This window comes from Lonchura striata, chromosome 6, assembly GCF_050655825.1.
Source record: "Lonchura striata isolate lonStrDom1 chromosome 6, ASM5065582v1, whole genome shotgun sequence".
Taxonomy (NCBI): Eukaryota; Metazoa; Chordata; class Aves; order Passeriformes; family Estrildidae; genus Lonchura; species Lonchura striata.
This window is the reverse complement of record NC_140708.1, coordinates 14,302,270-14,328,454: the sequence shown is the minus strand read 5'-3', so window position 1 is coordinate 14,328,454 and position 26,185 is coordinate 14,302,270. Positions and strand designations below refer to the sequence as shown.

General features: G+C 39.0%; 2 protein-coding genes across 9 annotated transcripts in view; one reads left to right on the top strand and one right to left on the bottom strand.

Moving 5' to 3' along the window:
• WAPL (WAPL cohesin release factor) overlaps positions 1–26,185 on the top strand; it is a 136,116-nt gene that overhangs the window by 26,177 nt on the left and 83,754 nt on the right. The window lies entirely within an intron of this gene.
• The window catches only part of OPN4 (opsin 4), a 45,577-nt gene that overhangs the window by 14,822 nt on the left and 4,570 nt on the right, over positions 1–26,185 (bottom strand). The window contains exons 2-4 of one of the 8 annotated variants that reach the window (XM_085583302.1): positions 9,966–10,491; positions 9,765–9,886; positions 1,857–1,999 (exon numbers count right to left, since the gene is read on the bottom strand). The exons of 1 other annotated variant lie outside the window; for it this stretch is intronic. In XM_085583302.1, the coding sequence (XP_085439428.1) occupies positions 1,857–1,999; positions 9,765–9,791 (170 nt within the window). In that variant the 5' untranslated portion in view covers positions 9,792–9,886; positions 9,966–10,491. Of the gene's footprint in view, positions 1–1,856; positions 2,000–9,764; positions 10,492–26,185 lie in introns of all 8 variants that reach the window. 6 more of the 8 variants (XM_085583307.1, XM_085583304.1, XM_085583301.1 and 3 more) reach the window with 6 other exon arrangements.

Here is a 26,185-nt window from a genome sequence, read left to right as displayed (position 1 = left end):
GCTGCACTGTTAATTATGCTGTTACTCATTCCTGTGAGCTCGCAAATCCCAAGGAACACTACATGGTAAGCTAAAGCAGAGTGCTTCTTGTTTCCCTCGTGAGGGAACACAAGCAAGGCCCAGTTTTACACCCTTTACTCCTGTGCACTTTACAGGATTGTTTTGATAACCAGCTCAGTGATGGGGATATATCACACTGTTCTTTAAATATTCTAACCAGTGCACTGCATGTCCACACTTAACAGGAAGTTAGAGTTGGTGTACAACTATGGATGTCTGAATCGGGGCTGTGTTAAGCAGGAGAACGGGCATCCATTTTCCACTGTTGATAAGATCAACAGTGCCTTCCTAATATAGGGATTAAGCAAACTCACTACAAACCACATCAAGCACTTTGTTTTACATCAGTTCTTCTCCATGACACTCATTTCACCGGCCCAGACTCTGTCTTTCAAAGAGCAATAAGCAGCGTATTCTGCCTGCTTTTGTTATTCATAATATTACATTACCATGTTTTAAAGGGTACACATAAAAACTCAACCGAGAACTCTTCACTTTGGGGCTCAGTGTGACTACTTAGCTCCTTCTTCAATTTCAGTCTTAGACATAATAGAAAAATAGGTGAATAAACCATGATTTTTTTTCACTGGTCCAGAATCAATCACTAGGACCATCATCCCCTTTCTGTCAATTTAGGAGCAAGGAGGTATTATTAGTAGGTGCTTATGGGTTGTATGTATTTGTAGTCTGTGAAGTCACTGAACACATTTCTGTTTCAGGCAGCTGGTTCTCTTATGATTTGTCATTACCTGAGGCTGCTTTGTAAGCACCTAAACTGTTTTCTGAATTTATTTCTGATGTACTCGTTACTTAGCTATCAGTATCCCTTTCTGTCTTCATATCACCTTCAAATGAAGACAAGCTGTGTCCTGAAGTGGAAGTGCCATAACTGGATTTCCTGTATGGGACCAGCCAAAAAGCTAAGCTGGCTCATGTACTTCATCCTGAAATATCTGATCTTCATGCCAACACCTTTTCTCTTCTTAAGGCCACTGCCATTCTCACTTAAGTATGCCATTCTACTCTGAATGAACATACCTGCTGCCCATAAATACAGGCTTGAGACCAAGACAACTGCTATCTATACTCCAGTGATCTAAGTCAACACAGCCAAATTATCCTATAATTTGTTGCTATTATTTTGGTTTATTACATTTATGCCTAAAGACATAGTAGAAGTTCACTGGCTTGAACATCATGGCAATGCTCTGTCCCAGTGTGACAAATCAGACACAGAATGAGGAGTGAACAGGAATGGTGAGCATATGACATTGTTGTCAGAGATCCAATTTCCCTCAGATATAAAAGTTGGAATGTGGCTTTAGTTAAAAGGAAACAAGCCAAATGTTGGAAAATGTGAAAAAAAATGGCCACTAATGAACAAGGGGGAAGAAAGAAACTGACTAATAAGAAACAGGAGGAAAGAAACATCTAAAATAGAGAAGATTTGTGAGGTTCAGAGGTGCAAACCAGCCCATCAGTTCAATGCAGACACAGCTAGCCAGTAGAAAAAAAATTCACTGTAATATTTGTGCTTTGGCTGCATTTCTATAACTTGGAATATCTGTGTGGTTCTTTGCAATCTTGCTAACAATTTTTCTATGGCTGTGGTTAATGGGAAGAAGTCAGAGGGAAATGGCAGACTGCCACTCTTTTCCTACAGTAATGTTTCTTGGTGCATTTTACTCTGCCAGTGAAGAAGTCTGACAGTATTCCTGGACTGTGTTTGCAACACACAGGATACAGTTGAAGTTCATATATTTGAATATTTAAAAAGACATTCAGAAGAAAGGTACCTGCAGAAAGCATAGAAGACCAGGAAATTACCCAGAGTTCCTGTAATCCCCACTATAAGAATGACAACTCCAATTGTATAATGGGCGTGATCTGGGACATCCACTGTGGGAAAGGCACGAGGAACATCTTGCACTGTCATCTTCTGTGGAGCAAATAAGAGGTCATAGGTATATTGCCAAACTTTTCTGAATAAGTTGGCATGCACTTCTCTAGAAGGGAAAATGGTCAAGAATACAAAAAGACAAGAAGCAAAGAAAGTCAGAATAAATTCAAATCCCTTTTACTGTTGATCATCTTTGCAGTATAAATATGCCACCAGCAGTGCAAAGGGCAAAGGATGTATGCTTACAGTTGATTTAGAACTTTGGTGAAGAAAAGCAACCTATTCTTTCCCAAAAGAAAAATAAAGATATAGAGGAGAAAAAGAGACAGGAAGACCTGGAGACAGTCAACCTGTTTCATTGCATCTGATAGCAGGTAATGCAATATTTAACAAGTAAGCTTCCTGTAGATTTAATTTCAGGAAAGTTTCTGTACTTGTGACATGGGCTAGACTTCTCTTAGTAAAAATGTTCTATGGATAAATAGGCATTTACTCCTTTAGTGGTATGGCCATTTCATTTTTCCCACTGAATAACACTGAATTTTGAGCTGCCCTCAAGAGCTGATTGCCAAAAGCCTGGCAGCTTGAACTTGAAGAGCTTGAAGAGTCTTTTGGAAACACAATAAAGGATCAGAAAAACTACACCACAAATCCTTTCTACCTTATGCCTGGTTTCCACACCAGTTCTGGTTTTGGTCTGCCTAAATCAAGGTATTTTACTCTCTGTGAAGTATTTAATAAACCACTTGACTGAAGCATTTGTATCTTAATCAGTTAATAACTCACAGCAGAATTCAGTACCCAAGTCTGAAGATTGCAGCATTGGAAATGGGTATTTTTGGACAATAGAGGCAGACATTACCTTTGAATACATCTGTGAGGTTGGGCTGAGGTTATTACAGGCAGTGTGGATATTAAACCCATGTGCCAGTAGCAAGTGGTGAACCCCAGCAGTGTCTGGAATTCTGGACAAGATTGCTTTTTGTGTGGAAGATCTACCCACAGCAATGCTCAACCACCAGGGTGCACTCCCTGGGTTTCTACATTAGCAGCAATGAAATGCTGGACAAATACTCTGATCTTAGAGAAGGAAAATGTAGTTCTGGCTGTTACTGTAATTGGCGCAAAATGTTAAGTTTGATACACTAACTGAATGACAGTATCACAGCATTTATGGTCCAGGTTCCTGCAGCAAAGTGGAAGTTGGCATAACATCATTAACATCAATGGGCATCTTGCCCAGCTAGAACTTGCTGTGCTCAACACGCTGCCAGTAAACTAACAAAAATAATCCCATAGTAATAGCAAGTGGATAGGGAGAGTCTGAGATAAAACTCTTTCAAGAAATGCGATTATGTGTTCTTTGGTTTGGGTTGGTTTTATTTCTCCTTAGTCTTCTGGCTAGAACATTTTTAAACAGCTGCTCTGCAGAGAGTTAATTATGATTATTAGGGGAAGGGAGATTTCTGATGGTTTTTCCCTGTAGCTACCAATTTAATCAGAACTTGATCAATGTAATGGAAATGAAGCAAATAAAGGAACTTGTTTTGGCTACGAAGAATAGATTAAAGTGGATTTAATTTGAATTAAATTTGTGGAGGACTAAGGACAAGGAAAAATTTCAAAGATAAATATAAATACACAGAGAAATTGCAAGAGAGCCAAGATTACTCAAGGGAAAGTAGAAGACTTTAAAAATTACTTATTAATGAAACAAGTTCAGAATAAATAAAAATGTCAAGTGTGAGAAAAAAAAAAGGATACTATTTATACTGGAGCAGTGTTAGGGCATAAATTATAAAACTACATATATTATCAGGAAAAGGTGTGTGGCAAAAGAAATAAATTAGCATTTTAATGTGGACTTCCTGTAGACCTTGGATTTTTACCAGAGGGTACAACTCAGGTGTTCTCTAAGAGAGAAAAATCAAATATTAAAAAAAAAGTAGTTTCACTATTTTAATTGGAAATACAATTATTATTTTTTACATTAAATAAAGGTACTGGTTGATTGAGAGGGCATTAGATCACACTTAAGTACTTCAAATCCATCACTAAGTTGCATACATACACATGGCTTCCATAGTAGACAAAAATACATGCCTGTATCAAGTTCAGCCCTGTGTCTTCTGCAGGAATCAAAAGAAAGAACAGGGAGAAAAAGATAGTGCTTGAGAAAATCAGGTCAGCAGGATAATCAAGAAATCAGATAATTCCCAAAGCCTTTCTCTATTTAGTTTCTCCAATGCATTAGCCCTGTTTATTCTGTCTTCTATTATCATTACACAGCACAAGTACTTGGTTGGCAGGGGAGAATAAAAATCCCCTTGTTGCAATCCATATTGTAACACCTGTCCTTTGAGAATACTCTGAACTACTTCAGTTGCAGTGATAATACACAGCAGTGTTGTCTTGCATGTTTTCACCTCATAATGAAGATATTTGGACTGGGACTGGCACTATTTAACATTTTGTTGGCAAGATGGGCAGTGGGATGGAGGGCACTCTCAGCCACTTGGCTGATGACACCCAGCTGTGTGGTGCAGTTGACGTGCTGGAGGGAAGAGATTCCATCCTGGAGAGAATAAACAGGACAGGCTTGAGAGGGAGGACCATGCAGACTGCATGATGTTCAACATGGCAATGTGCAAGGTCCTGCGTGTGGGTCATGACAATCCCAAGCACAAATACTGTGTGAAAAAGGGATTGGGAGCAGCCCTGGGGAAAGGGTCTTGGGGATGTTCACAGGATCATAGAATGGTTTAGGTCAGAAGATGTTGGTTGGGGGGATTATGAATGGGATGGGACTGTTGAGGAATGTGCTTTGAGTTGTTTATTTTTTATCATTAGTTTTATTATATGGTTATGACAATGGGAAGATGCCAGCAGCTTACATCTTAGGCAATAGACTAAGAACTTAATGTTACAATTTACTTTAAAAGCTTTTAGACTAACCACACAAAGCAAAAGTATAATGACAATAGTTTTACTTAACTACTATAAACACATGTATCTTTAGTTAAAACAATGCTTGTTTGTTTCAAATATACTTATAACCCTTAAGATACCATACACAGAACTCTATTATTAAGCTTAAAACTTCCTAATATTCCACTAAATATACTTTTCTACAACTTAAAGCGTTACTCTACCCAAGTGTTAATATACAGACTATAGTCTATTTGTCTTTTTTTCCTACTTCTAATATAATTTTTCTACTAACAAATCTTATAGCTACTTCTCAGAATCTGAGGTATTGATAATTCCGAGATTGTAGCAAGTCTCTGTCTGTCAGCCCCCCTGCCAAAGAAGAAGCCATAATTGGTCTGTGCTGGTTCCAAGGTTGTTTATTCTGTTTATCTCTCACATGTTCTGCTGCCCTGCCCAGCTCTGTCCTGCAGGGCAGCGTGTGGGGCTCTGCCCTCAGTGGGATGTTGCAAACATTAAATACTAGAAACTCCCTGGGCTGGATTTACAATAATGTGCCAATATCTGTCACCTATGTTGAACAGTGTGTCCCCAGCCTGAACCAACAGAAAAATGCCAACACCAGTGACACATGGAGGGCATGAAGAAGGAGAAAAAGGACAAGGCACACCCAATTTCCTCCATCTTGTCCCCTTTGAACCCCTAATCTAGAATCCTAAAATTTTACTTTTGCATCCATGCCAAACTTAATTATTACTCATATCAAACACTCAGAGCTGGTAATTCATCCTGTAAGATTGAAAACTCTTTTCCATGGCCAGAGATCACAGACAGTGTCTCTGGGGGCTCTGTCCAGGGGGGTTCCTGAACCCCTGCCAGGGCCCCAGGGCAGCCAGAGGGAAACCCTGGATTCCCACAGCTACTACTTAATTCTAAATCACCAAAATTTTGTCTTTAAAGCTTTCTTTTTACAACATACCTAAAAACCTCTAATTTTAAAAAATCCCACAGAAGGGACTTTAAAGAACCTCTAGTTCCAACACCCCTGCCATGGGCAGGGACACTTTCCACTATCCCAGGTTACTCAGAGCCCCATCCAACCTTGCCTTGAACACTCCCAGGGATGGGACATCCACAGTTTCTCTGGGCAATGTGTTCCAGAGCCTCACAGCCCCACAGTAAGGAATTTCTTCCTAATATCTAATCTAAACCTACCCTCTTTTAGTTGGAACTCATTACCCCTTGTCCTACCACTACATCCTTGTAAATTTTCCCCATTGAATTCTCTTGTAGTCCCCCTTCAGGTACTGGAAAGATGTTCTAAGGTCTCCTCAAAGCTATCTCTTCCCCAGGCTCAACAAACCCAACTCTCTCACCTTTAGTCAAGATTCAAAGCAGGTTTTATAACTTTGGTTATGTGTGAAAACAGGCCTTTTGCTAGAGCTTTGTAAAAATTAATGTTTTTAATCTCTGGAAGGCATATAATTTATTATTTATTTACAGTATAGTTTTGCAGAATCAATTTGAGAAGTGCCACACTGGTTCAGACAAGCATTCCTGACAAAATACCAGCCTGCCTTTAGCCAGGGCTGGGCATTTCATAGAGATACCAAATGGGCATAATAAACAGTGATGTGGGAATCTAATTTTAAGAAGAGTCTTAATAATTGGTTTGTACCCCAAAACAGTGTTATTATCCATTGGAAAGGAAAATATTAGTCCTCCATAAATTTTAATCCTCCATATTATAGTTGTAATCCTTTTCCAAATCCTACTCTGTCATTTGCCTCAATAGATGCAGAGTTAAGTTATGGAGCTGCTCTGTGTCAACATGTTTCTTCCTGGTAGGATGTCCTTGTGGAAGCACTAGAGTAGAGGGAAGCAGCTAGGTTTTATGAAGTGTGCCTTCTTAAAATGCTCACTGTTTTCCCTAGAGGAATATTTGTTTACCACCTCCAACAAAACAGCTAAAACAGAACTATGTTTTCAGTTGTCTTGCAGTAAACTTGCCTGAGACTTACAAACTTGAGATGATTTCTGGGGGTTTGGAGAAAAGTGTATGTTTTATAGGTAAATATATCTAAATCCTTGCTGCAGCACAATATGGAGCTTCATTATTCTATATTTATGACCTGCTGCACAGCTGCTTGCAAGGGAGGCAGAATTCTTCCTTGAGGGACAATCTGAGGAACCAGCTTGCTTCTTTAGGAAGAGACAGACTAAGGCTTGGTGCAAGCAGAGAAGGAGTAAAAATTAATTAGCCACAGGGCAGATTCATTGAGGCACGTAGGGCAGAACTTGTATTTCACAATAAAGTTTGTCAAGACCCTCCAAGACACTAATCTGAGGACAGCTGAAAGGATAATGGGACTCCTTTGCAATCCAAACCAAAACCACGATTCCTAAGTGATTTGCCCAGGTAACAAGAAAGTCTATATCAGATGTTAAACCGAGGAATATTTTATGCCTGTATCTGTTTTGTCTTGGGAATCCGTTTATCATACAGTTTCCTAAAGAGAATGTTTTCTAAATAGTTATTTCATAATTGATTAAATTAAAAAACCCAAACCAGCTAACCTCTGAATAACTTCTAGTTGAGGATACACCATTTTTTGAAAGTCCAACACACATCCCCATAGCATGAGAAAAGCATTTCTGTATAAGTGATAAAAGGACAAGGTTCCAAGAATAGAATTCAACTATTACCGAGCAAAAACATCTGTTCTTTTTCAGAGTGAGGAAATATAATCATATCACTTAAGTATCACTCACTTGGAGATGTTTATTTCTGAAATCCTACTAAAGCTAACAGTGATGATGGTAGAAGCAAGGCCATGCAAGCAAATACTCCTAGTAAATAATACCTGATTATAGCCCACTCCTCACAGTCTCACAATGGCAAGAGTATAAGATCAGGTTTAGCCATAGCTACAGGGAAAGAAGAAATCCTCATAAGGTCATTTGGGCATCTGAACATATTTCAGTGCTGATTCTGATTGATTGATTTCTATGACATCAATTCCAAAGCCAGGAGTAGAAAAAACTATGTCTAAGACATTTTTTCAGCTACTTCTGCCTGAATATGGCAGAAGGATTTGATCTAATTTGGTGTAAAACAAGACAACTAAAGGGGGAAGAAAATAGGGAGTGCTATGTGGTTGCTTTTATCTCATCTAACTTTTATATCTCATCATGATTTTATTTCATCTAACTTCAAACTGTAGGCACTGGTTTTGCAGCAAGAATGTTACAATAGAAGAAAACCCAGTCACAAAACATTGCAAGTTTTGGCAGTCCCACACGAACTTTGGCAATATAGCAAGTTTCTTTGTTCTTAATTTTCCTATAAACACAGGTAAGGAAGCCACTTATTTACACAGTTTGACTTATACAACCAATGATAGTGTTAGGCCTTTTACACTACAACAAATTGCATCATTTAGAAAAACTATCTGACCAGAAACACTGTAATTTCCTGGGGTTCCTTGTTGGTGTTTGTACTGTTTGCCTACAAAGAAGCCTTAAACAACTGATAACACTTATTTTCCTTTACAGGTCCTTTCTCTGATTTCTGTGCTTGCCTCTGTAGGCACTTGCCCTGTGATGACAGGCAGCACAGAGAGGAGTGTAATCCCCCCTCAATTATGGTTTCAGCAGGGTGACACTAACTGCTAAGCCCTCTTTCCAGTAGACAGCAGGGCTTTCCATAGATGATGCTCGTCCTGTTGAGCAATTTGGATAGCAGATTTTGTATCCTATCTTCCGGATTTAATCTCAGCCACAAGCAGCACACACTGCTTTCACTCCTGAAACTCTCTTAAGCCAGTCTATGTCAAGTTAAAATGCAAAATTTTGGTGATACAGATACTTGACCTAGGGAGAGAAAAGGGATAGCTAATGAGATAGTTCAGCAGAATATGGAAAAGATCAATTTGCAATTTTCCAGTGTAAATCAGTGTGTCCCCAGAATCCTTTTCCATTTTGCCATGCACTTTTCAGTCTCTTTTCTCCCTTCCTGCTACCTTCTGCTATCCTTTTTCACATGTTATCCATCTAATTTAGTCTTTTAAGCGCCTTGGCTCAGGACACTTGTTTATTTTTCTGTAATATACTGCAGATATCCATGTTTTATTAAAAAATAGATTTTAAAAAACTTTAAAAATTAGGTTGGTTCATGTTTTCACTTTAAACTTTTAAACAGACTTTAGTAAAAACAGCACATGATGAGACACAAAGCCAGGAAGAGGACTTCTGAACTTCTTTGGTTCAGGCTTGTGGGGTGGGACAGAGAAAATTTTCAGCAAACCTAAAAAAATTCCATCTTGAAATGTCATCACAACAGAGTCTCACTTTCACAGTTCCACAGAAAATGTCTTTCTCTTTGGTATATAAAAACTCAGAAGGAGCTTTGAAAGGACTTACCTGAGAAAACCTTCCAAAAAACTTTCTTGGGTAACTGCACATAACTCTTAACATTTACATAAGCACTATACTGCACTTACATATAATTACAGAAATTATGGGGATTTCTGCCCTGAATAACAACACAAGAGAGCATCGTGTCTGAACTGCTAAACAGCAGTTTAACATACAAGAACATCTTGTTTTGATAGTTTGCAACATATTTGATGCACTTTGCCATTAGACATTCCTGCCCGTCTTCTGCCCATGCAACTCTGCTAAAAAACACTGCCTTGTACAGCCCTTTCTGCACTAAACAAATAGCTAAGGGAATAAAAATAAAATTTTAAAGTTTTCATTAAGGCATTATTGCATTATAGCATAAAATGTGTACATGCTTCTTAACTGTCCACTTATAGTCCTACAAATGCCAGAGATCTACATGCTACAGCTTTAAGTGACAGAAAACACTTACTGTTGGGGCTCTGAGAAGCAGATCCATCTGTGTGTAGGCATTGGCTTCCGAGCCATTCCATGCATTGAAGGACTCCACAGTTTTGGTGTTCTCAGAGGGAGAAAGATCCCCTTCTGAATGGGCTGATTATTCAGGTGAATAAAATCTAAGTAAAAACCAAGAAAGAAGAGCTGTCCTCTGAATTTAAGTCAGCCACTTTACCTTTGTGTGTGTGAAGCAGGTTGTTAGATTCTTTGGAATGGTGTGAGATCCAGTGCAGAGTTTCTCACTAGAGCTTCAGATTGCTTCAGTCCATCATCAGCTCAGCAAAGGGCAGCAGCAGCGGCTTCCATTTAAATACGGGAGAGGGCAGAGTCTGCACATGCCCAGTTTGCAGCTTGTTCCATCTGATCCAGCTTCACTTTAATGACAGTAGAAAACTGATGCTCACTTAAAAGTGCTGGTGTCTGGTTTTGCTTTTGACCAATTTATGTCTGAATTGTAATGCTATTCCCACACTATCTCTGTATGAAGACACTGAAGTTAAAAGGTGGAGTTCAATCTGTCTTAAATATACAGTTCTTTTTCACCATATTGGTGAGTTAGTTTTTGTAGTCTGCTTTTAAAGATGCATGTGTACAGTTCTGGTGAAACTGTCAGAACTCAAATAGATTCTGATATTTAACAATGTGCTTGTATGCACTTCTGTCTTGTAGAATTAAGGTCATGGTTGTTTGTTGGTCTACTTCTAAAAATAAACCAAACATAGGGATAAAACCTGACATCATCCTTTTCTGCTTTTTAGTTAAAAAGCAAAACAAAACAAAAAACCCCACACAAGTACCTTAGGTAGAGAACAGAAAATATCCATCTGTTTCAAGAGTTGCCTGCTTTCTTTTCAGTTGTGTTTAGGTAAAGTACACATGAATGAACGGATTCTCATTCACATAAATCTGGCTTTACATTCCACTGTGCAAACTCATGAATTGCTATATTCCCAGTTGAAGGCCCATTACTGTTGTAAAGTGAAGTTTAATCGCAACAGAGAATTAGGCACAGTGTGTGAAAAAGCTTCTAGTACATACTGCAGCCTAAGTATCACAGAGTTTAGGCCTTCCACTCACTGTCCAAATGACCCTGATGCAAGCTATTAGCTTCACTGCAGTTGGTATTAAAAATAGATGGTGTGAACTATTACTGGAAAGCCTTTGTGAGAAGGCTGTGTTAGTAATGGTGGGAACTGCATTGCCCCAGCTCTGCACATATACCTCTCCTTAAATGAATACCTGCAGTACCTAACCATAAACTGAAGGATTGCTTTTCTTTATGTGAATGGGAGCTGTGCCTCTAATGAAAGGCACTCACCTATAGTGTTGCAGTTTCCCTTGATAGTCATTTAAGGGAATGCAATCCTTTTGATAATCATTTAAAGAGGGAAGCAATCCTTATTGTCACCAGGCCTCTGAACATTAACCAGCAGAGAGCTTCTTAGTCTCTACAGGCTCTCAAACCATAGCACCCTAAGAATAACTATTAGCAGGTCCATTGTGAAAGGCAGAGAGATTTCATCTAGTGTCCCTGCCTTGCTGTGTTGGTAGATGCAACCAAGCCAGATTTAAACCAGCTGTGGCAGAACTGCACCCAGAGGTGGCTGATCCACTGACTAGTTTCACCTTTGCCAATGTCTGAGATTCTGTGGTCTCTTTATAAAGTGTGCTCTTCCCTTCTCTCTGTGTGACATCAGAACATGAGTATCAGGGCAATTGTGGGTGGGACATTAACGTATGAATGTCAAGAGACGCTAATGGGAGCTCCAAATCCACCCCTCTGTGCATGCACAGCACTTGCACTGTAATGATGCTGCAGCAAACAATGGTGTTGGACATTCTGGGGGAAAGGACCTTTTTGGAAGATAATTTTGCATTTTACTACTAAATAGTCAGAAGATGTCATTACAGAAAGCCACAATGTGAAACTGGCAAAGTCTTGTACTATCTTCAAATGAAGCTTATCAAGGAGCAGAGCAGAAAGTACAGAAATTATTGATGTGCAGGTAAATGAGACAATGGTAGGTCTCCCATGTGTGAACTTTATACTCAAAGGAGTTGCACACAGTTACATCCTGATCTTGTCAAACTGATAAGACAAAGTTTCAGACATACAATTCTCATGAATAAATACTAGATCAGATGTGATCTTTGACTTGACATTCTCATTTTCATTGCTTAGATCCTCTTAGTTTTGGACAATGCCAACACTCAATCTGTTTACATACAACTTTGTTCAAAAAATTCTCCTTTTCCCTGGGTCACAAATGACATTTTTCTTCCTTCTTATTTCCTCTCATCTTAACAACAAGTTAATGCACTGAAAATATTTCATTTCCAGTTAGCCTGGAAGCACTGACTTTTTGGGCATTTTTGGGGGAGCCTGTAATATGTTCAGCAGAGTAATCAAATAATAGAATAAATATATATTTTTAAAGTAAATTAGACATTATAGAAGCTGTCTTCATGCTTTATCAGATTTGGTGTTGATATACACACCTTTGCAGAGAGATTACTTTGATTAATTCAGCAGTTCCTGAGAGCATATTATGAAAGAACATGCAGTGTAAAGGAAAGTTTTCCCACTGGGAAGCAGATGCTAGTCCAAAGAGGGCTACTTGATGGGTATCCTTCCTTAGCCTTAGGACTCTGCTTCTGGGAACACTAGGCTCTTGCAAGCTAGGGAAACTATTTCTGCAAATGGGACCCTAACACTCAGATTCGTGGCCAGTGGAGATGTTCATATGATGGCAGTTGTGTCATCCTTTATTATGGCAAATTGCAAGAGGCAGTTCAGCTGCCCTGTTTTATTTGTGATGACTCAGTTTCCATGGAAGGAGAGGAATCATCCTACAACTGTACAAGGTTTGAAGTATGAGACATCTCATTATCTGTCCCTAGGGCTCAGGGAGTCACACAGCAAATCACTCACAAAACCTTTTTTCTCTCAGGCTTTCTTTGCTTTATATGTAGTGTTAAACCAGAGAGAACAGTGCTAAGTATTCTGCTGAGCAATAATTGTTTTTCTTTATAGTTAAGGTTATTTCACTTGAAGTTAATCATAACATTAAGACCTGCGGATCAGGAGGGAAATATGGCCTCTCTCTCTTTCCCTTGTTTATTCTCTACCAAAATCTTACCTCTGCTGTATTTCTGGGAAGACTAATGGAGAAAACATATCAGTTTATGACTCCATGTACTTTCCAAAGGCATCAGCTCATTCTAAAGCTTTCCAACATTTCTGCCACAAATTCTGTGTGTGAAACATGCAGAAAGTTCACCTGGCTTATGGCCCAGGTCTGAATTGCCCTCCAATAACTTCTAGAGAAAGGAAAACCTGCCTAGCGTTAATCTCTCAGAATTCTGTCACATTGAACTATGGTGAGAACAGCCTTCCCACCTTGAGAGCTTGTTTTCAGCTAGATGCCAGCTGCCTACCAAGCTACTCCATCCCTCTCCCTCTTCAGCAGGATGAGGAGGGAAAAAATAAGATAGAAAAAACCTGTGGCTCAAGATAATGGCACTTTAATAAAGCAAAGGCTGTGTGTGCAAGCAAAGGAAAAGAAAATACTTATTCTCTACTTTCATCAGCAGGAGGTGGCCAGCCAATACCCAGGAAGCAGGGCCTCAGTAGGCACAGCAGTTATCACACAAAACAAACACTGTAATAACAATTGCCCCCTGCATCCTCCTTTCTCTTAGCTTTCACTGCTGAGCAGATACCATAACACCATGAAATATCCCTTTGGTCAGCTGGATCTGCTGCCCTGGCTATGGCCCCTGCCAAGATCTTGCTCACTGGCAAGGGGGGAATGCTTGAGAGGCAGCGTTGCTGCAGTGCCAGCACTGCTCAGCCATAGCCAGAACACTGAGGTGTGAGCAGCACCTTCCTGGGTACCAGCACAGCTCAGCTCAGGGAGGGCTGCAATGTAAGAATGAGCTCCAGCTCAGCCAGACCCGAGGCAGCCTCTTGCTGCTGATCATTTACTTTTGTTCACAGTTTTTTATAAATTACAGACAAAAATAGCAGAAAGACCACAGCCTCTGGGACCCTTCCAGGAAACTGAGAAAATTGTCTAACAGAAAAAGGGAAAGATAATGCCTGGATAAAATTTAATTAAAATCCAAATGAGTATAAGATTTCTTTCACAATGATAGGAAAAGAACTCATTTTCCTCTCCTTTGGCTGGGAGCTGTGGGTGGAATTAGGTGTTAGCTCATCTCCAGGAATACAGAGTGCACTGCAAGAACAGGTAATCTGCTGCCTAGAGGATAAACATTTGGGAAATGCCAGGGGCATGGTCAGCTAGGCATTAATGACTTTGAGGCACTTTTACAATGGCTCACCTGGGCTTCTTTAAACTCTCTGAAAGATTACCTGGGTTTCCAAGGCCAGCATACAGAAAGAGGAACAGACTACTCCGAAATGGGAAAGGTAAAGTCTGCATTTTTCTTTGAGTGCAAGACACAGGTCTGGGACTTGAGGAGGCATTCACAAAACAAAGTTGTTTGGTATTGTTAATGAGTTGAGTGATTTTTTTTTTTTTCCCTGATTGTGATGTGGGGAATGATAGCAACAATTCCTGAAAACATCTTGGGGAAGACAATTCTCAGTGCTCAGACTATGCTCTGCTTGCCCTCTAGACATGCTCAGTAATCCTATAAGTGATAGAATAAATGGAAGAACTATCAATTTTTCATTTGAGTGTCCATTTATTTGCAGTATCTGCTTTTCAAAAGGCAAAATCACACTATAAAATCTGAGTCCACAGCAGCCTTCCCCACACAGCTCCCCTGTATAGTGTGAGTCCTGGGTATCTCTTTTGGTATTGCTTCTCAGTGGCTGCAACATCTGAAAACATGTTTCTGTCAGAACCATTTTTAGGGCCCTTTTTTTTGTACTGGCACCTGCAACAAATATATCTGCTTAGATATGCAGGTGAAAACTGGTTGCTTGTCTTACACAAAACTCTGGTTTCAACCATCTGTATTCCTTTTGCCTTTTAACAGCTAAGATCTGTCAGAGGGGAGCTCTCCCACTTCTTAGCTGTTCTCAGAGTATGCACTAAAATTTTGGCACCCCAAATAACAAGGCAGGGAGAGAGCTGTGTAATATATATCTTCTGTGTGCTCTATTAATCATAAAAATTAAATTTAGTTTTTCATGCCTGCAGCAACTTGGCAAGGGGACAGAAGGCAAGAAGACCCTTTGTAAATAAAATTGTTAAACTGAATACAAAGTTCTGTATGGCCTCTCATGGGAATATAGTCTTGGGGCTCCTCAAAAATCAATAGATAAAATAGAAAACAGTAAATCAAATCAACATGGTTTCTATTGTGCTACAAAAGTGAGTAATTTACCTCATGGGTAGTTCTAATTTCGTAGGGTAGCCACAATCTATGGGGAACAGCAAAGACACAAACTCTAGGGTGCAGCCAGCAACCTCTAACTCTGGGTTCTTTAGCCCCACAGCAGTAGAGGGAGAATCCCAGGCCTGGGCCAAGTACAGAAGGGCCAGACCAGAAAGGATGGTTTAGAAGAGTCCCTTCAAACACAAGATTTTTTTTCTAATACTTAGCAAAACCAAAATCTTTTCCACTGAGAAAGATTCCATCAGTGATCTCTCCAGTCTGAATGTAGCCCTGTAAATGGCATTAGGCTGCAAGCCTATGGTAAGGCACAATCCAGCAGCTTCTCTTCCTGAGCTTCCCCAGTTGTGTTTCCAGCTTCCTCTGGGGTTCATGGCTTCAAGGCCAGCTAGCTTGAAAAAGTCAGCCCACCTCTGTCCCTCTTGTCCTTCCTCACAGAATGGGAACACAAAGCAGTTGCACAAAGAGCTCTCAAAATCAGCCAAGTTAGATTTGCAGTGCCTCCAAAAAAAGCCTCTTAACCCCGATTTGTGGAGTGAGCCCTCAGATTCATCCTTCCCTGTCTCCTATGGCTTAACCTCTTTGCAAAGCCTACCCTTCTCTAAGGAGCTCTGGTTAGCCAAACTCTTTTCAAACAGTTTCAGCTGGAAGCTTCCCTACTTCTAGTTCCAAATAAGAGCTCTCACCTTCTCACATATGTGAATTAAAACTGATTGTGCTGGTGCAGCTTAGTGCCTGTTGTTGGCAGGGAGAAATCATATTTTAAAAACAATTGAAAAGTTGCTGTATCATTGCAGACAAAATGCCCCATCTTTTTGGCAATAATTAGATACAAAACTTAAAGAAAACTTTCCTTGTTATTTCTTCTCCTTAATAAACCATGTCTCTGTCACAGACAAGTCAGTCTACAGTGGGCTGAAATGTGGAATCAGCATATGGTGGTGTCCAAGCTGCTTTTAATTTTTGCTGAAAGTAGGCATTATGAAAGATTTGCTCATGCAGAGATACAGCAGAATTGTGTGTTTCCCAGCTACTATACTATGCCAGTAAGAGGAGGATTATTGACAGGGGAGGGGTGAGAAATAAAATTATATAGAAATTGTATCAATCATTTTCCCCCTACTGAAATGCTGGCTGCCACTAAACATGACACAGTGGCCCGTGGCAGACAACAGTGCCAGGATTTGGTCAGCACTGGCAGAGAGCTTGTACTGCTTCCAGGAAGAACTACTGGTACTGTTTGGTTTTTGATTGTTGGTTTTTTACTCCCATCTGCTTATGTGGTAGTTATTTATAAAATCTACAGAACTCAGTGACTTGAGCCTCTTGTCGGAGGGGCTGCAGAAATACCTTGCCAGGTAAGACAGAGGACAGTAAGGGAGAGAGACAGAGCTCTGATGAATAGACTAAGGAAAGATGAATACCATAAGCAATTTTTATCCACACACAGCAATCAAAATTTAAACCTTGATATTTGAGAAATAATAGTTCACGATAACCAGAGGGTAAACAAAGTGTGTTGTCACTTGGTATTAAAGAATTATCATCTTTCTCCTTAGATAACAGCACTGCTGTGCACAAATTATCTGCAGAAAATACATTTGCTGCCCTGATGGCTATACAATTACTTTTTCTGCCACACACATCTTGTCTTACAACATCTCTGTGAAAGAAATCTTATAATTTCAAGAAATACCATTAGTGGTTATGAAGGTGAAAAAAGCAAACCACAACTGTGAAGCCACTAGTGGGAGAACATTCTGTTGATGCACTAATAAGCAGGCATCTCAAGTCTCAGCAACTGCCAGCCATTGCAGATGCCCTGTTTTGCTGTTCTAGACTGCACTGTGCCCAGTGCTTTCAGAAGCTGGAGCAGGATGAGAAGGAAGAAACAGACCACTCACTAACATCACTGAATTTTGAAAATCTTGTATTTGAATTGTTTCTGAAAAGAGCCTGACAAGCAAATGAAAATTAAACTGGCCAGAAAATATTTTATCTGTGTCTGTAAGAAATTTCAGGGTCCTACACAAGACAAAAGAGCCAGCAGCAACCTGTACCAAGTTCTGTTTCAGCTACAACTGTGTTCAAGACTTGGGCAGGATTCTGTAATGGCCACTGAGAACAGAGACATTATGAGGAGTTTGTCCCTGCTTCAACTTGAAACTCTTCACACAAAGTCTGAAATCAAACAGACCTAATGCTTAAGCTAGAGCAGAATTCAATGCAGATATACTATCAGAAGTTCTCAGTGTACATAAGTGTAAAGCTATATGTCTGTTTCTTTATAAACTCTTCTGCTAGGGCTGTCATCCAGCCTGTTATCACCATGGACTCTGATTTCCCAAGTGTCAGCATAAGGCCTCTAAATGAACATGTTCTTCTTTGTTTAGTTCTGCAGTGTGGCCTTTATTAATATCTCCTCTGGATCCTCAGTGACTTCTGTTTCAGTTGCTATGACATCCTTCTAGTCCAACCTTAATTAATGGAAAGTACAGGACAGTTATCACACGTTTGCAGACAGGATGCAAGTGTGCAAGTGAGACTGTGTACAGCTGTGTCTAAGCCCCTTTCATTTGGATCCTATCCTCTCCCAGCTCCCTTCTTTAACTGTTATTGCCCTGCATCGACTTTTGACAACGCTCCACCCTTCTTTTCTCTCAAATCAGATCAATATTTTGGTTTTGACTTTTAAAAGCCTTGATAGATTCTCTATCTCCAGCTTAGCTATCATCTTTCAGACAGATCTGGCTTGCCAGCTCTCTCATCCTGTCAGCCAGGGATGCCCATTTCCATCATTCCCTGAACACAGTTTCCACCATGCATGATTTGCTGGTCTCCATGCAGTTCTGCATGCTGGTGGCGGTGGCAACAAGAGACATTGACAATAGCTGGGCTTCAGGCACACACAGTCTGCTGGCCATGTTGACACCACTGATCTATAGTGTCTGAGATTCTTCCCCTCTCCTGCCAGTACACCTCCATTTCTTATCTCCTTGTACTTTGATAATAAGCTCTTCGGAGCAAAGACTTTTTATTCCATGCTGGGATCATGTTTTCACTTGCCTAACATTTTAAAGTATTAGAGCAATGCAAATGTAGTAGGATTTCCATTTTCTGGTAATGCCATGAATTCACTTAACAAATATACTCAGCTTAATTTTCTGGGTGAACTTGTGAATAATTCAGTATGACTACAAGAAAATGTCAGTGTTCTGTTTTAATAAAAATGTGGACAGCTAAAAATGGTTTTCAGAGATTAAAAAGCAAAAGAGTAAGCCTTCTGGTTACACACACATCTCAGAAGCAAACCTGTATGAAGTGATAAACACTGGCACCAATTCTCAGAAAGTCAAACTGCAGTTTCTTACTTTAGTTTTATGATTCTGCCTACTCCCTTCAGAACTGGCATTCCTGCTCATGACTTGCAGATGATGTTGCAAACCACAAAAACATAATTGGGGGATAATTTTGCTGCACAGCAGACAAACATAGACAAACATGTCATCTCTACTTACTGTAACAAATTTTCACTAAAATAATACCCTGAAATTCATATTTGTGATAGGGAAACCTGGGCACTGCACCCTGCTCTTTCAGATGGCTACAAATGTACTTGAAAAAAGGAAACACATTAACAACATACAGCCTTGAGTATGGTCTTGAACCCCCAGGATATTTGAGTGATTTTGCACACCACTAGACAGTTTCCTTCTTGCACAAAGTCAAAGTCAAGGATCTCACCAGGAGGGAGTGACTGACCTCTCCCTGTGAAATAAACCAGTGGATTCATGATCCTCAGATTTAGACAGGCCTTATCTCACTTTCAATGAATGACTCAGCCACTTTGTTTCCTAGGGAGAAAAAGGAACGAGCTCTTTTCCAAGCAGAGTTTCAGTAATGAAACTTAAGACCATAGAACACCTCAACAAAAAAAATGGACATTTAAGAGGCATTTCTCCCTGATCACAAAAATATTTTCTTTGTGTGTTTCTAGCCTTTCGTGCAACTTCAGTTGCAAAACATAATTTAATAATTATTCTATCCTCTCTTGCTCCCCCCACCAAAACAAAACTCTATTCAGCCAAAAAGTTAAACCTTTGCCATTAATACACATATAGTTTACTAAACAACTGCATTGCTGCTTCCTTTGACTCAAGAGGTAAAAATACTACTTTTTTAGTGTTCATTTATAATAACTAATATTCAGGGAGAAGAGGCAAACAGAAATACAATCACTTCTGTCTCCACAATTTTAAATGAAGTTCAAAACATCCTAACCATGCAATAAGGACAAACTTTTGCTATTATATCCCTGACCATGGACATACTTAAAAGCCCACAAAGTCTCTCTTTGTTTTCAAATTCATTGACTTGTGGCACAGTTACTTTCTTGGATTTCTTTTAGAGTGAGAGTACAGGGTTATTTATCTCTCAGTTCAGAGGGAAACATTCTTGGACAACAATCAGAACTTGTTACCATCATTAGACAACTGCAGGGATCTCAGTCTGCTCCAGTACTCTGCAAAGAGCAAGACAACAGTGATAATGGTTGGTTACTCCATGACCAAAAAAACCTCATGACATCATTCTTAAGTTCAATACCAAAGAAACTCAGACCTATTTTTGGAGCATAATCAGTAGAGTATGAGAGTGGCCATTATGAGTCAGTCCAAAGGTGTGTCAAACCCCCATCCAGTGACTGAAAGCAGCATGCCAGGAAGGAGTGCAAAAATATGGAGAGATTTCCCCAAAATACTCTTTCAGCCTCAAACAGCATGCAGCTCAGCAAATCTGTGCTTCTCAACCCATATTTCAGTGATCTAACTCAAACACTGATGGGGCTTTGTGGGTTTGTAAAAGGATTCAGGATGTAGGTAGGAATGTAGTTTCAAGTTCTCAATGTAAAAGTCTGGGAAAAGAAAGGCTGCAGTCTGAACCATGAAGTTATTTTGGTCCAAGTTAAATTGCTCTTTAGCTTGAGCACAAGCACAGAAATCTGAAAGCTAACACAGCCTCTCTTGGAAGGCTTTGTATAATTTAAAACACAGTCATACTACAAAATCAGTTTTCAGCTCAGCTTAGCAACTCTTCATGATATGCAAGTGCCTTTCAAAAGAGTTGCCAGAATGAACCAGCTGAGACTCAAGCTCCCTTTCCTTCCTTTCTTCTAATTATTGGAAGAGAAATTATTCCTCCTAAAATGAATTCTTGCTTCACCAATTTTAATGGAACATTTTTTTAAATATCCTAGATAATCTTATTAAAAGCTCAGCTTTTCAAGGTTTGATGATCAGAGCTGAGATTCACATTCCAGAGAAGTGCCTGAAACTGAAGCACCCAGACTACCTGAAGATTTAGGAACATGGTTTTTTATAAGAATTATCCCTAAGAATGGAGAGGCTGAGTAGAACTAAAAATCTAACACAGTAATGCAACATAAACATGGGAATAATTTATAATCACTGCTGTTTCTCAGGTTTTTCTTGTACTTTTATGGTGCTTCTGAATTTCTTACCTTTGCTTATTGAAATTGCAGCAGTAAAAGGCTCATCATGATTCACTGACACAGAAAAAATAATGAAGGCAAGACTTTAGAGACTAGTTTTCATTTTCCAGCCATTCTACTGGGACCAGGCTCTTAATTTTTAGTAACCAGTGGAGTTATGGATATATGAGAAATATCTACTTATAGGGAGATGAGTATTTTAGTCCTTTAATGATCATCTGTGCATGAGCATTTTGGACCCCTGGTTCTGGAACTTGACCTGTGTATTTATTGTGAGGTCACTTGAGGTACTTTTCTGAAAATACATATGTAGGAGTCAAAGATGGCAGTGATCTTTTGTATTGGGTAAGTACCTAACTAAACTCTGAGTAATAATTTTCAATTTGTTTTCTTCTAATTAGAATTGCATGAGGCAGAAGTTTGACACTGTTTAAATTCAGGATACAACTTATTTATTTACCAAAAGATAGAAATTACTCAGCTTATTTAAATTAAATATTTTTTCTTCACATGAAGGAAAACATTTTTAACCACCTGTTTTAACCAGCTGAGGACAGGTGAGGAACTTTCTGCTCCATCTAATACAGAATGCTTCCCTCTGTCTCCTTGCAGAAAAATAATGGCTATTAGGTGACAGGTCTAACAGAAAAACACCACCCAGGCACATGAAACCAGGTACATTTAGAACTTCTATAAGTCTTATTTTACAATCACCTGCACTAACTTCTGTATGAAAGTCCTAAGTCTTAATTTACACAGGCATGTGATGTTTGTGTTTCTGTCCCACAGCTGATGGAGGTGGTACATTCTAAAAAAAGAGAATTAACTTGAATGACTGAACCTCACAGACATTTGGTAACCTGATATTACATAAGATTTCCCCAAAATACCATTTAAGTACTTAAAACCCCCTTACTTTGAAATATGGTGTAGATTATCAGTGCTAACAGTGAAAAATGAAGTCAAATTATTGTATCTGTGCGACAGAAGTGGTGAGGGCCTTAAAAGGGCAGGTGATGAGTTATATGATCTGTTAAAGAGTAAAATGTCTGTAGTCTCCAGGGACATAAGCCATAAGCTATAGAAGAGTATGCAGAAAACAGCCAAAGATATACAGCTTGTACTGAACAGAGGTGCTGATGACTGAAGTTTAGGCATTCAACATATAAAGCAATTCAAAAGTGCAGACTAAATGATAGCCAGAAGAACACATACAGTATAATAAGTTACTAGTTAAAAAGATAAAAGGAGCCAAAGTTCATAGTCTTTGAATTCAAGAGATTGGAGAGCTGGATCTGGGTTTATGGAGCTTGGTCACAAACCCAAAGTGCACTGCACTGCCCTGGATGAATCAGGAGAAATCCAGCACCCAGTTACCCCATGCAGCTGGGAACTACAGAGAATCTGGAACCTGGGGGTGGTGGGATAAGGAGCTGCTTCAATGGCTGAAGAGCTGCACAGTGCCAGCAGCAGCCCTGACCCCTGGGGAGCAGAGCAGCCATGGGCAGAGTCAGCCTCTGGAAGGAGCAGCACAAATGAAACAACCCCCTGGTAACTTTGAAAAATACATTGCTGCACATGCATGAGTTTCTCAGTTCTGTACTACTTCATACTTTTCAAAATTTAGTGAAAATTTCTCTTACAGAGAAGGTAGATGGAAAGCACCTAACATTTAAGTATTAGAAAACACATAATAAAAGGGACAGACAAAAGCAGAGGAAGGAGTCAGCACAGAACTGACCAAAGCAAGCACTAAGATACCATTCATCAAACAGAGGTGCCAATCCTTTACTCTCTAGGAACAGAAATAAATCTACTTACAGCAGTAATCAATAATGCCTGAAATCAATAATACATAGCAGACTAATGGAACTGAAAAGTCATTAGTGGTGTGGAAGGCTTACTAAAAGCAACCTGCTGAACATTGACATTAGCCCTAGTTAGAGAATGGACAATCTTGTCTGTGCAAAACCCAGTCTTGTATCTTCAAGTGATATGAAAAGCAGATTCTGATTTTTTTTTTTTCAAGAAAAGAACTGTAAAAATAAGTCTCTTGATAGGTCCTTTCAATATTTTTTGCCTGGAGCTTCTAAACTAAAAATATCTTTCTTTCAAAAAGGTTATGAGAGGATATTCAGGGTTTTTTCAGGATACATCAGTAAGAAATAACTAGTTGAACTATCTTTTGTTAAGAAACAACAATTAAGAAACTTTTTAGTAAAGCACTAACTAGCACCAGAAGTTAATACAGCTGTTATAAATCTAATAAGTCAAAACAAATGTGTCTTGTATAAGGAATACTTATTGACATGAAATATTTTGATCTTACTAACAGTTCTGACATAATATTTATGTGAGAGGATTCAAAATTTGTACAGCAAGTCTGTCGCAGGAATCATCTCTTCAAAAAAGGGACTCCTCTGAAGAGCAGCTGTACTCAGGAATGTTCTCAGTCTTTGAATGTTCAAAACAGATGGAAAAGGTCTCTTGCAGGTTTTGCTCACCAAAAGACTAATATTCCCAATAATGAATAGCACACAAAGAGAAAGAGAAGGGGTATCTTTCTCATTGCCACCGCCCATAAAGGAGGAAAATCAAAGACAGTTCTCTTGAGAAAATGAATTCTGAAATTCTGTATAAAGTATTTTTAAAGCAACCAGCAGACCTTTGAGACTTCCGAAATTTAATGCAAATGCTGATCATGTTACTTCCCTCCTCATTCCAAAGATTTTTAGTAACTTCAGATCCCACTACTAGTTTTCTTCCCTTTGTTTTATCCCTTTGGTCCTGTCTAATTGTGCATAGAAGTTGTCACTTCCTTGAAAGGCAAGTCAAAAACTAAGCTATCTGGAAATAGCAAATTAGGTTAAATCACAGCTAATGCAAATTCTATTAATAAAACCATTTGCAAAAACTGGGCAAGTTTCCAGATATAGATGAAAAGGTATAAAATATTATTGCAGAAGGTCTGTAAGAAGCAGTGTGATAGTATAACTGGAATCCCTTAACCTCTAGCAAACCTCACAATGCCATAAAGCTTATGTGAACTGAAACTAAAGCATGTGCTAAGTCACGTTGATTTTAATTTTGTTTATGCATGTGGTAGATTAAGGCATAACTAGTTTTAACAACCCTTTTGTTGTCTAGAAAAGTAAATATTAATATGCTCATTTCACTAATGAATACATAACCTTGCTAAACAAATGAAAAATTAAGAGCATTCCATCCCTACAGGTCTGAGCAGAGCCCACTGTGCTAGACTAAGGCACACTATGGTAAAAGCAAAACTCTGAGTGAGTTCTCAGTCACCCCTGAACCTGTGGTAAATAATAAATTTTATGATTTGGAGACAGACATTGGAGGGGTTGGGTTCTTTTAGGAGTTTGTATAGGAAGAGAAGAATAACTTTATATTGTGCTGTACACACTGATCTATCAGTGCAGAAGATGTCTCTAACAGTGCAGAAGATGTCATCAGGTTGGAATCCTCCTGGGAAATTGAGTGTAACTGGAAAAAATTAACAGTAAGATGGCCTCCTAACATTACACTTATTACTATTTAAATAGTGTTCTGTGAAATCTTGATAGTTCAAGTAATAGCTCATTTACCCAGCTTATGCTGTCCTTGTTCCACTAGAAATATTGCCTTTGTGATGAAGTGTTTTTGTCACCTTTTTCACCTTACTCTGTTCTTCTCATCCCATCTTTTCTTTTTCCTCCCACCCTTCATTCCTTTCCATTTTCCCGAATTGTATCTCTCATTCATTCCATTCTCTTACTTATCCTTTTTTCATTTCACCATCTTTCAGTCTTTGGGGAAGAACAGTTAGCCTTGTAGAGAAATGGAAAAGCACAAAAGCAAGCCATTTCTCTTAACAGGGAACCATGCCTACAGAAAACTAATGTGGGATTGGTATTGCTTGGAACAATTCTGAGTTTCTCATCAGGCAGTCCCACTCTAATTCTGTGTCAAAGAGCTCTTTGCACACCCAGCAGACTAATTAAATGCACAGACTTTTTAACAAGACCTTTAAAAAGCTTTCACTCAAATATTTGGTGCAGACTTAGAGGCTTTTTTTAGGTAATTGAAGGAAGCCTCCTTTGAGAAGAATGACATTACTCCATGATAAGATGAAAACATGAAAATGCCTCTTCTGCCCCCCTAGAGAAAAGGCATGCTATTGCATGTTGCTGCATATAATTCATTAGTTGAATTAATATAATTTAGAAAAGCCTATGCTTATTCTAAAAAATAATCAACAGTTTAAAAGAAACCCATGACCTGTACTACCAGAAAGTCACTATTTAGGAACTATTTTATAGATACAGCTGTTTTGTGAAATAGATGTTTACCTGGTTGCTTGTAAATTAGTTCAAGAACAGCATAATTCTGTTTTTAGAAGCTAGACAAGGAGGATAGGAGTATTTTCTTTAAAACAATAGCATTAAGGTGAGTTCAGTAAACTACTTTAGAATCTGTTTTACAATCTAATTCAGTCTATTGAACAGTAAGCAATGAAAGTAGGTTTTGTCCTTTCATTTGATTACATTGTTCCAGCAAATGCAATCACAGAAAGATTAGCTGCCTTCTGAGATAAGACACAGGCCCCAGCCAGAGGCAGCTGTTAAAGTTTGTGTCTGCTTCACAAGCAATTGACTGTGTCTAAGCAGTGTCTTATACAGAAGGGATGGGCAACAGGTTGCTCTGCATGAAGGAAGAGGGCTGATTTTGATTTCTTTGAGTACAGTTTCATTTAAATAGCTATTGATTTTTAATATAAAAGCATTGACAAGACACAATACCTTTAATTACAGCCTGTTTCATCACATGACAAAACTACAGGGTCTTTTTTCAATCTGTTCTGCAGCAGGATACCCAGTGTATATTTGTTACATTACTTACAAAAAAAAATAGATGTTAGGAAACATCTACTTTTTTTGTAAGTGAAATAACTCCAATAAAGCCTTTCTGATATAACAGAGCAAAGTGTTTTAGCAAAGACCTCAAGCCTTTAGAAGGACCCCTTTCTTGGTTATCAGTTGTGATGAAAGGCATAAAAGAGCCTTCTCTAAGTAGAGAAAAGTAATCTTGTCTGGTTGAACTTGTCTTTTACCTTAATAGAGCCTGTGGAGGTCCATGTTTCTCAAACCTCCAGGCTCTCCCTTGTTTCTGCTTTGGTAGTAATGTTTGATATAGTCTCAGTTGTACACCACCTTATTCCCCTACAACCACTTGGTCTAAGCAATTCTCAGTGCTCAAAAAGCAAGTTAAACCTTGACTTGTCTACTGTTCCTGAATACAATTAGTTTACATTTTCTATTAGATTCTGATTAATCACTAAGTAGATCTCTAGTACATTCAATTTTAAGAGAAGCATTCTTTCTGTTACTTCAAGCCACGTGCTCTAGTGTGGCTGGAAATGGTTCAGGTGTCACAAAAAATATTGCATGATTTCTCTAGCCAGCTTATCAATTTGATTACAGCAAGAGGAAAAGCAGCACCAAAACAACTTCTTA